At 32.7% G+C, this 12,497-nt stretch overlaps 1 protein-coding gene across 1 annotated transcript in view; it reads left to right on the plus strand.

Moving 5' to 3' along the window:
• Nucleotides 1-235: 235 nt before the first annotated feature.
• Nucleotides 236-12,497, plus strand: part of LOC118194664 (galectin-4-like) — a 97,880-nt gene continuing 85,618 nt past the window's right edge. The window contains exons 1-2 of the mRNA XM_085813166.1: nt 236-332; nt 10,640-10,695. Coding sequence (XP_085669292.1) covers nt 10,672-10,695 — 24 coding nt within the window. The 5' untranslated portion in view covers nt 236-332; nt 10,640-10,671. The remainder of the gene's footprint in view (nt 333-10,639; nt 10,696-12,497) is intronic.

The raw sequence follows: 12,497 nt of genomic DNA on the forward strand, positions 1-12,497 counted from the left end.
GCTGAAAAGTCGATATTCAATCAAGTCTAAGAAGTTCTAACAAAGAATAACTTATCTCTAACCGTAGTGCATACACGTAACAGCAGAAAAGGAACTTGATAAAAGGAAGCAGAGAAATACCAAAAAAATTCAAGGTTATTCTTTATCTCCTTACACACTGTCGGTGGGTTGGTTACTGGTTGTCGATTGCAACAAATTACAGTATCTTGCCAGAAATACTAGGAGATAATTCGTCACGAGAAGCTAAAGTCCGCGTTATCTGATAAAAGAAACCTTAGCTGTCATTCCCACCCACTATTCTATCACTAAGAGTCAAGTAGGAAAAGGAACTGGTAAGTTCGAACTTAATTTGCTTTTAAAATACTCAGCAGTTTTAAAATATTCAGTTCCAGTGTATAGATTTATAACATTTTTACCTATCATATTTTGAAGGTAAAAATACTGGTATTCTTCTATTATTGGGACCGGATTCAGAAATATATGTATGTGCGTATGTGTACTCACACATATATATGTGCGTACATATATATATGCATACATGAACACATACATACATTTCTAATCCGGTCCCAATAACAGAAGAGATCCAAAATATTAAAGCTTCATTGGAACTTAAATTTAAATTTTTAAATAAATATAGAATTTGATGAAGGTTTGAAGAAAGGAATTTTCTTTTATGTGTATTTATTTAAACGTATTTGAAGTAGATTTCATAAAATGTGTTTAAATGCCTGGTGATTTATTTCGAGCATGAATTAATCGTTGTTTTCTGTTCCTTTCTCATCTATAAATATTGAGCATTTGCATCTAATTCGTTATAATTTTCATTAAAAATCATCTTTTTAAGCCAAATTATTAGATTAGTACGAAGTGAGTAAATTGAGCTACAGTGATATTATTGCAACACTGCTATTAGCTGTGTTAATATATGCTGAAGAAAAAGTAGAATTAACTAAAAATTTTGAATGCACGAATTTTATTTTTATTGTCCCAAGATCAAAATTTGTCAGCACTTTCAAATATATCCCATGCGTTACAAATTAAACTTTAATGTTAAGACAGGAGAATTTCTGAATGAAAGAATTTGTAATTAATGAATTGCATAAGTACTGCTTACACGAGATTGAATTTTTCTTACTACAAAACTTCAGGCTCCTAAAACATGAATTCAACTCACTTATAACTCTGAAAACAGAAGGATATTAATTGTAAATAATTTTTAGCTCGTTTCATACCACCCATATCAGCTCCTTTAACTGAAATATATTATCATATTTTTAAAATATACAGTTATTTTCCTTTATAAACAAAAACATTTGTCAGATTCTATGGTAAATTCCAGTATACGGAACGGCTTTGGCGCGATTTTGTTAATTGTCGCCAATGCCAAAATGATGCCTTTACTGCTCATCATAAACAAAAAATACCCCTATAAAGATTTAAAAAATCACTATAAATCTCTAAAAGTAAAATCAATCATGCTCACGGATATAAAATGGCTATACAATTAACAACTCAACAAAAAACCAGTAATAACCAACCAAATCTTGCCAAAACCATCGATACAGTATGTTAACTTTATCCCCAAAAGTCGTTAATTGCCGTGCATACTGTATGCTAGGATTAAGGCGAATCTATGACTGCTGAAGATTGTTTCCAAACGAATTATAATTTTGGTACTATTCGGTTTCGAGGGCCGTAAAAAAATTGCAACGAAAATGTACGCGCAAAAGCGCCAAATCTAGCAAACGCGCCCATTAAACAGCGCGTCAAATCTAGTGTACGTGCTGATTTCAAATTGCGTAAGTTTATAAAGTTCTATATTTCTTAAGACGCCATTGAAATACTAGTTTAATTTTTAAATCATTTTTTGATATCCTATGGATTTAAAAATTTGGGAATTGCCCATGACGAAAAGTCGGCAATAGAATTTTGGGTAAAGTGCAGAATCATCCACTGCGTGACGCGTTTTTAAGGACTGCACATACTCGGTATCCATGTGCACATCGACCTATTTTCATTTAAAAAAAAATCCTAGAATTGCACAAAAATGGCACTGCGCACACCCTTGACTTTATCTATGTACACATCGACCTATTTTCACTTAAAAGTAAAAGAGAAAATTGACAAAAATCCAATTGTTTTTACCCTTGTAAAAAGCGGCAAACAAATAAGTGAGCGATTCTGCACTTTACCGAGAATATTTTCAAAGAAAAGACATCATTCATTATAGAAAATTACGTTTGAACAACCAACGAGATGAAATTATGCTTTAGCGATAAGTCGTTGGCGAAATAGCGATGCAGCATCCATTCAGTTATGTTTAGCAATTTTTATATAAATTATAATAATGATCTGAAATAGTTATTTACTCTTATGCTTCCATTCAGTCATGTTTAGCCTTTTTCATATAAATTATAATATTAAAAAAGTATTATATGAAATTAACCTTTCATCTAAATTAAAACATCAATCTTAAATAGTTATTTACTATTATAATACTTCCTTTCTTGCTGCAATTATTAGGGTTGCCGCGATTATTTTTGGCAGCATTAGCATCAACAATAGTTTGGCGATTTTTTACGGCCCTCGAAACCGAATAGTACCATATTTTTATTCAAACCAGGCAATTCTAACAGAATTTAATAATTATTTTAATTAAATGAAATGCTGCATGCAGAAAACGTACACCAGAGTTTCAGAAAAATATTAACAAAATGATAGCTTGATTGAAATCAGAATTTCTCGGAAAAAAAGTAATAATTTTTCCTCGAATGAGAATAAGAATTAGATCTTTCTTGAAAAGAGAACCGCCAAACAGTTTTTTACAGTTACATACAGTTTTCTACAGTTACATATGTGTAACACTATTTCCTATTCTGTTCGCCAGTGTTAAATTAAATGGGTTCTTCTTACCTCTTATAAAAATACTCTTGTTTTCGATAAATACTGTCGATAAAATGTTTTTAAAGTATATCATTTTGTTTCATTCTTTATTTATTGATATAAACGTAAGAGATATAAGTTTTATGTTTAAAAAAAAAAGGCACAGTCGAAATAAACTAATAACGAAATTACATTTTATTATGTTATTCTTCTTGGAACTCCAGCGGCCGGGCGAATTTTTGATTACCCCCAAGAACAATACTAAGGACCATTTTAGGGCCCTAAAATCAACATTTCCATACTAGTAGAAAACGTTTAACCGACGTTTTCTGTGATACACGCAAAAATAATTCGTTAAGCACACTCATAATTCATGTTGTTGATTAATCCTTTTATTTGTCATGCCACTTTCACTTTTACATACAGAATTAAATTGGCAATTTAGTTTTTGGTACTTCAGTATTATAGATTGGGCCTTGCTGAGAAACGAGAATTGTCTTGTTTCCGCTTTGGTGAGAAAGAGACCAATTATCGATCTCCATATGTGCAAGCAGTTTAGGTTTCTTCTGCTAGTGAAAATTTTCTACGTTTTCATTCCTAAATAATCATTATGCTTACCATTTTCCCTCTTTCGTTGACAGAAAAAGATGCTATACGCATCGCTTCGGCCTTCATATGCGTCTAAAGAATTATTAGGAATATTTGCTGAAATCTGGTCAACAGAAAGTGCCTTTCTAAAATTAATTCCGGCTATGTTTCTACATACTGTTTATTTTAAATCAATTGCTCATACAATTCTATTAAATAAAATAATAAATGCAAATTTATATTAAATTACTTTTGTATATATATATATACTATATAGGTGCACAGCGCAAAATAAAAAATGGGACAGTTCCATATCTCCCGTTCTCCTGGGCCAATTGACAAAAATAAATTCTGTTTTCCATGTCTCGAAAGCGCGACTTAGGATATATATTAAATTTATATATAGCACTATTCTAACATAGGTATTTTGACGCAAAATCGGACTTTTTCTGAAATAACATACCAATTCTTTTATATATTTCGATTCTACGACTCAAATTATGCCAGACTGCCATGTTTTGTAAAAATCGTACGAGTAGTTTTTAAAAAAATTAGCTTTCAAAATTTTAGCTCCTCAATGTTAACTGAATTTGGCATATATTTATTTATATTTTTTTATTAAACGTTTTTGATTTTTCCTTTCACATTTCGATATTTAGGTTCACTCCAAATAAAAATCACCCATTTTTTTGTGTTTAAAAATTTCTATTTTTAAACAAATTTTGATAATTTTTTCGAAAAAAATTTGAATTATAACCTATAAAATTTTTACCATCATCATAAAGTAGGTGTAGTTCTAAGCATACCTGCAAAAAATTAGAATTTGTTATTCAAAATTTTTGTTATGTATTAATCGTTTTATATATATATATATATTTAAGTTGTTTTGCTTATTTCAATTTTGATTTGTAATTAAAGTTCTAATTTTTTTTTTTTTTTTTTTTTTAAGTTGGTTGTAGGTTTAAATTGTAACTTTTGTAAACTTTAAGTTTTTGGTTAGGTTGCTTTTAAAAGTTCTGAATTGAAGTTGTTTAATTTTAATTTGTGTTTAGGGACTTTAAATTTTTGTTTTTGTTCTAGTTGTTTTGACCCTTAAGGTTGTTTAACTTTTAACTTTAATTTTTATTTTAAAACTTTGTTGTTGCACCTTTGTGTGTTAATTTTTTTTTTCCTTAACTTTGAGTAATTTAATTGGTATCCCTCTTTCTTTTAACGTTAAACGAATACATACTTTCTGACTGGCGGTAGAAGAAAAATAATTTGATTCTATTTGTATTTCTTTTGGATAAATTGTGTTTAGTCTCAATTGGTGGCTGAGGAAACAATGGTTGATCTTTACAATATGGTAACTGGTAGTTTGGCGACATTTTTATTATGTATTATAATGTTGTGTAATTAGTAGCTTCATTTTTTTTAATTTACCAAAGGCTTTTGTATTAACTTAGTTCAGAGATTTTCTCCCCTTGTCCTCTTTCCTTCAGCGGAAATTCTTATCAGCAGTTGTACTGCACCCCAAAATTCCTTTCGGCTAAGCGTTCCACCATGTGTGTGTGTGGGGGGGGTGCGAAAGTGTTTGATAGTTTTACCATGTGGTTGTCACGAAAAGAGGACCCTGTTTTGCTGGACAAGGCTAGCAGGGTGATATTCTACAGCATACTTATGGTGGGGGAAAATATACGTTGAGACAGAAGATCTGCATTATCCATGGAGGTAACCTCCATGGCATTATCGATTGGGACCCTGGAGCGAGGCTAGTTTCTTTCCCCCTGTTTCCGCCTGCAGTTGTGATGACACATTGGTGTGGCCTTGGAAGTTGAACGATGGAATGGATGGAATGGCGAGAAATGGCTCCTTTTGGTAGTCGGAAAACCCTTTCCCGTTAAGATTTAGAGTGTGGGTTGCCTTTTTTTGGCTTCCTGCTAATCACCATCTACGCCAAGTTTTCAAAAAACGCGCCAGCTACTAAAACGGCTGCGCAGTGTTTTTCTAGAAGCTTCGGGAGACGGGGACAGTGACGGAGACGACAGAAGAGAGACGGGAAAAAGAAATTTCACGAGAACTTATAAGATGACAACTTGGACGAGCAGCTCGGAGGTGAGCCTCATCTTAGACGTAGCAACGTAAATTAACCAACACCGAAGAGAGGCTGCAACACCTATATTTCTAAAATCCTAAAATTTACGCTGTCATGATGGCCTATGGAGGGAAGACCTGTGTCCTGCTGGTTGGAAGCAGTAATAGGAGTGCAGCCTGGCCTCCGACCAAATAGCTTGGTTGAGTCTCGTCAATCTAATCCCTTTTGTTTTCTAAATTCAGATACTATCCCAAGTTTTTCTCCGAGAAATAAGTTTCGCTAACAAAACTCAAATATATGAAGGATCCCTAATATGTTAAAGAAGGGTATGTCATCCTTTTCTATTTTCACATTAGTTCTTTAATTGATCCAGCCACCACGTTTAATTGTAATGTTTGAGGTCATGACTCTCTTTTTATGTTTTGTAATCATAATATTTTCCTACCTTAAATAAACGTAAGTTGATTTTATTCTCCTGTCTGTATTTATTGTAATTATCTTTCACACTGGACCTTAAACATAGAATGGGTTTTGTTTAACACAACGCAACTTCCTGGAAATTATTGATTTGTTTACATATTTTGTTTTTATGTTTCACTATGACTGCCCACAATACTTAGTATGTTATTGTCAAAACATTGATTGATATGTTCAGTTAAGTGACTTATACACACAGTTACCTACCGCATAACACAGAATGAACTTTTTCTCTAGTTGTTTCACAAATATGGTGTTCATTTGTAATTATTAAGTATGAATTTATGTTGTTTATATAACATTTTCAAAGATATACACGAATTTACATATTTTCGCGTTTTGAAATTTGGCATCCTTTTTTTGCGATAATAACGCCAAATGTGGTTTATGAACTTTTGTTACAGTGAATTGCCACAGCTATTTTTAACCTTAAAATTCAAAATTTTTACGGAGAATTAATTATATGAAATTTTTTCCCTCAATGTTGTGTAATAAATATTTATTAATATTATATGAGCTATTTTTTAATTATTAATATTTAGCGTAAATACTAGGTCCGGCTATTAATTTTCAGGACTGACGTAAATGTAGGAGAACGAAAAGTCGGAAGTTGGCGCTAATGATTGCGTATTGAAGAGTTTTCTTGCGCATGTGCAGTGTAATCGGCGCCATTCTGAAGTAAGTTAAGTGGTTCTCGTGGAAAGACGCATTAAAACGTAGCTCTTTAATTCCTATTGTCGAAGTGAAAATGGAGCAAATAATTAACATTAAATTTTGCTTCAAATTGGCCAAGACAGCTGCGGAAACCTACGAAATGTTAAAACAAGTTTACGGCGAGAAAGCATTATCTCGCTCAAGAACATTTGAATGGTTTAAACGCTTTCGGGAGGGCGCGAAAGCGTCGATAATGATCCACACACAGGTCTTCAATTGCGATGGACTCATTCATCATGAATTTCGTTCTCCTAACATGACTATCAATGGACAGTTCTACACAGAAGTTCTTGACCGACTTCGAAAACGAATTCGTAGAGTGAGGCCTCATTTTCAACCAACAAAATGGGAGTTGGCTGCTGCTACAAGGCAATACCCGCCCACACATTGGGTTGCCTGTGAGGCGATTCTTAGCCCAGCATGGTGTCGTTGAAATGCAGCATCCACCATACTCTCCAGACCTAGCACCCGCAGACTTTTTCCTGTTTCCTGAGCTGAAAAATTTTGTGAAGGGAACAAGATTTCAGGATGTCGAAGCCATCAAGAAAACTGTAACGTCACTATTAAAGAGCATTCCAAAAGAGGACTTTAAAACTTCTTTCCGAAATTTGTACAGCCGAGCACAGACATGCATTACGGCTGATGGGGATTACTTCGAATCATATTAAATGGTTATGTGTTTAACCTTTTTTTCTTCTGAGTTATTCCATGAGTCCTGAAAATTAATAGCCGGACCTTGCATTATTTAAGTTTTTTTTTTTTTTTTTTTTTTTTTTTTTAACTTTTTGTAACTTAATTTTTTTATATATATAAATATTTGTAAGAGTAAATTTTTACCTTCGCCGTGTTATCGTCTGGTACTTTACTCTGACTGCATTTAAATTGAATTGTCTAAAACTGAGAAAAATCGTTTGATGTTTATTTTCACAATGTTTTTAAGCAAACAGGACGTTGATAGTTTGGGTCTTTAAAAATTATATCTGTAAGTATATATTTTTACATTAATCCTCTTCGAAAGAATGTTTTAAGTAGCTAATTTTCTCGCGTGTTATAGATTGTATAAAAAACATGATCTTTAATATGATTTAGATTATTTGTAGCCTATATAATAATCGGGTTACACAGTAGTACAGAATAAACACTGTTGGACTGTTTTATTTCTTTGTCATTTAGCAAAAAAATCTTTAAATTAAAATATTTATCCTTTGGACTTTGCTATAAACTTTAGTTAAAATATCTAGAAAATGAAAAGCTGTCTTCAACTGAAACGCTGTTGATGTAATTGACATTTAAAAAAAAAATTGACAAGAATGCAAAATTTATGGAAATGTAGCAATCGAAAAATCTTAATTTTCTTGTGGTGAGCACTGAAAATAAAAGTAGAAGGAAAGAAGAAAATTAGGGAGAAAAGTAAGCAAACATTTGAAGAGGAATTTGGGCTGTCAGAAATACCAAGGTTGTTTCGAAAAGTTGGATGCTTTTGAATATACTTTCAGAATACTTCAAGGAATTTGGGTATTCAAAGAGAAAACACTTGGACGTGTACACCAGCAAATACCATCAATTGAGCTTGAGCTTGTGGCTAACGGAAAAGACAAAAACGATATCATTGCATATTAAAGTGAAGAGCGACTGGTTTTCGACTATATTATATGTTTGTATAAATTTAAATTACGTTATAGAACATCATATTATCATAAACGGCATACCAGCGGCCAAGCGGTAAAGTCGCTGAACACTGGTAGTTCGGTCCGAGGTTCGAATCCCGCGAACGGGCTGGCTGCATGGGCGTTTTCGTGGTTTTCCCCATGTGTAACGTGTATACGAGCCAGTTTCCCTTAGAAAGTCCTCCACGAAGGCATCCCTCCCCTTAGGCAGATAGCCCTAGTGTGCTTTGCCATAATTAAATACACACACACATCATAAACGGAGAATCCCATTATTTCTTAGTCAAATTATTTGAATATTCAGGAATTTATCCAGTGATGTATGTGGATGTCACCTAAAGACGTTTTCCCTCTTGATGAAACCAATCTTTCCTTTCATCTCATGCCTTCAAAATGCCTCTAAAGACTGATAAAGGCTCTGACTAAATACTGATGAAATGGATTGAATTAGATTATTAAGTTACGGCAAAGTAGGGCTATCTGCCTAAAAGGAGAGATGCCTTCGTGAAGAACTTTCTAAGGGAAACCAGCTGGCATACACGTTACAATGAGAAAAACCACGAAAACGACCATGCAACTAGCCCGTTCGCCAGGATTCGAACCCCTGAGCGAACTACCCGTGTTCAGCGACTTTACCGCTCGGCCGTTTGTGGGCTTTTATGAAATGAAAGGCGATAACTTTATTTAAAATGAATGTCAGAAATATCAAGATGTTTCGAAAAGTTGGATGCTTTTTAATATACTTGCAGAATGCCTGAAGAAAAAGAGCAAGCCATTAAGAAGGAAAAATAAATTTTTGCATAAAATTTAATATTTTTTTTTAATTTAAAACTTTTTAATCTTATCGTGGTGTAGTGAGTAGCACACTCAGCGCGTAATTGAGAGGTACGTGGTTCGATTCCCGGCGAAGGCGTTGCTAATTTTTCATCTCCTCTGCTTCCAAAAAGTACCTAATGTCTACAGCTATTGAAAGCAATATATGCAAGTCATCCTAAGTTAAACTGTCGGTTATACATCTTTCTCACTTATATATCTTTTCTGAATGGAACATTGAAAGGCGTGTTAACTGTGCTTTACTGTATTTTCTCTTTTAATATATTTAGTTTTCAGATGCATCGTAGTCTGGAACACAAACTATTCTTCCGAAAGAAACGCAATTCAAATAAATAAAATGAAATCCTGGAAAATTTATATTAGTAAATATATTTAAAATGCGCAGTTCTAATGAATGAATCGAAAATTTTAAAACAGTTATCTGAAGAGACAATGGAACACAAACAATTAAAACAAAAGTCTAAAAATTTAAATATTACCTACAATAATAACTATGGCAAAAAATATAAAGAAAACTATTTGAAAAAAATAAACGATGCACCTTTTATTTAAACTACGCAGTTCGAATGGGTAAATAGAAATTTTTAAAACAGTTATTCGAAAGAAACCATGCAACTTAAACGATTAAAATGAAATTCGAAAACGAAAAAATTACTTAAGATAATAACAATTATAATTAAAAATATAATATAAAGAACATTATTTGAAAAAAGAAACTATTGTAACTTTCTTTCCTCTGACGAAAAAGGAAAATAGGTTGCCATATATTAAGAAGTTCGCCAAGTGAACTATTCTTGGCCTAAACTGAAAAAAAATCGCCAACATAAATTTGTGAATTTCTCCGTAAATTTCGCACCAAGTTTTACAAAATTTCATATTTAGGCATAATTTGAGTCGTAGAATAGAAATATGGGGGAAAAAAACTGGTATGTTATTTTAGGAAAAGTCCGATTTCGTGTCAAAATAACTATGTTAGAATAGAGCTATATATAAATCTAATATATATCCTAAGTCGCGCTTTCGAGACATGAAGAACGCAATTTTTTTTCGCAGTGTACATATGTATATTATATTACGTTAAATTAGTGTATATTGTAGACATTGAATGCGTTGCTTGTAGGTACTAATAGTGTATCAATAAGCGTCAAGGCTAAAGGCTAAAACGTGTGTACATTACCGTTTGTCGCTTAAGTCGCTATAACGTAAACGTATCAGTTTTCCTTTATCATTCTCTTATGACTGCTTTTGAATAATAAGTACCTGAAAATAGAAATGCACGTCGTTTTTGGTTATTCTCAGTGTAACTTTAATGATCGAAATAGTAAAGCTAGAAATAAATTTAATTGCAACTTTTACTTTACAAAGTTATTTTTCCTCCTGATAATCTTTATTTTTCTAGCATAAAAATCGGCGGCTTCCAGCATCAAAGCAATGAGTTCTCAAGTCGTTCGACCAGTAAGTACTTGAATATAATTAATAAGATGTTTCATTTTTATTACTCATCAAAATTTATTTTGCAGAAACCTGACGCCACGAAACACAAAAGTTTATTATAAGAAGACAGTGGGAAGTTTTTGCATGTTAATTTCTTAGGGGTGTCAGTTGTATAGCATGCATGATTACTGACATATTTATTTCAGCACAGATATTATAGATTTTAATGTCTTGCAACTGTTATTATACAACTAGGCATCCAAAAATTAAGCGTACGGGTTCGTAACAGATTGAATGCACACGGGTCCGATGAAAGGTTGATAAAATTGATTTTATCAAAAGAAATACTTCAGAGTTCTGGAACTTTTCCCGAAAATAGTAGCACAACTCTTTTCAGTACCACAGAATACAATCACTAGTTACACTTCAAACTACCAAGAGCGTTAAATACAACGCATTGCAAAGCGCATAAAAAAAAAAAAAAAAAAAAAAAAAAGCAAAGCTGGCCCGGACTTAACTCAGCGCTAAAAACTCACGCTGAACTGGCCACTGAGATTAGCTGCCCTATCTCCGGTCTTGTATAGTTTCCACGCAGCCACCGAAATATTTCTAGTAATTTCTGCTTCTCGAAATTACTGGAAGGCATATGAGGGCCTAACCACGGTTATAGTTACTTAGAGCATCAACTGCAGTTATTCAATTACAATATCCATTACAGTTATACAGGGCCCAGACTATAATGTCACAAAATAGTCGCCAAGATTGGCGATTTTTTCGCTTTCTCCCCAAATCTGGCGATAAAAATTAATCGCCAAAACCGTTTTCAGTTCAGCCGTATCTTGCCATTTTTAGCGAGACTGCCATTACTCAGTGTTAAATATACTTGCTCCTCTAATCTTACTTTTCCAGAAAGCTTCGCTTCTTTAGATTTCTCATGTTACATTATGCCGGAAATACAGTGGTTTCACATATAATTGCAGTAAAGTCATCTATCTATAGTTAACATCCCTTTGTATTTCAGTTAAACACTAAAGACAAACAAATATTTATTAAAAGATAAATTGTACTCGTAGCCTAATAACCTACATATAACGTATTCTTAAACTTGCATATCACAACAGACGTTCTTACTTCATCGTACCAGTATACATTTTCAATCGTACATCAAATGAACATTTAAAAATAAAAAATAGAGAGACATCCAAAAATTAGCTGTTGCCATTTTTCTGTAGATATTCTGTTTAATAACAATAAATAATTTATAATCGTGCTTACATTCGAACATCCTGACTTTTCATTTGTCCTCTATTGAACCAAATCTTAACATACATTAAAACAACAAAATATAATAATAATAAGTTGGAGAAAAATAAAATTAAATATATTTTTTTTAATTCTCTAAGTCTTATACAAAGTCTCTATAACGTAATGGTTTTCGCACTGTTCGCTTGGGTTTTTATTTGTCATTTAAGTTTGTCATCGTCATCGTCATTATTGTTATCGTCATCATTTGTTTCTGCACTTTTCCAAGATTTTATTTGACTTACATGAGCAGTTAATGCATAAAAGCGACCATCGCAGGCTTCTTCTGATTGTGATATTCTAACAATTTTTTATCTAGCTTCTTTAAGTATTTTTTTTTTTTTTCTGATTACTTCCAAACTTCAGCATCTTCATCAGCAAGTAATCTCAAAATTCCATCTTGAAATCGTGGTATACAGGGTGATTATATTTAAAGTTACGATTTCAAAAAGCTCTAACTTTAAAACTACTGGTCAGAATGACTTGATATTTTACCAGAACAATCGTGAGGCAATGGAATT

Source organism: Stegodyphus dumicola, chromosome 3, assembly GCF_044657685.1.
Source record: "Stegodyphus dumicola isolate Sdum_Otavi_A_Nest chromosome 3, ASM4465768v1".
NCBI classification, from domain to species: domain Eukaryota; kingdom Metazoa; phylum Arthropoda; class Arachnida; order Araneae; family Eresidae; genus Stegodyphus; species Stegodyphus dumicola.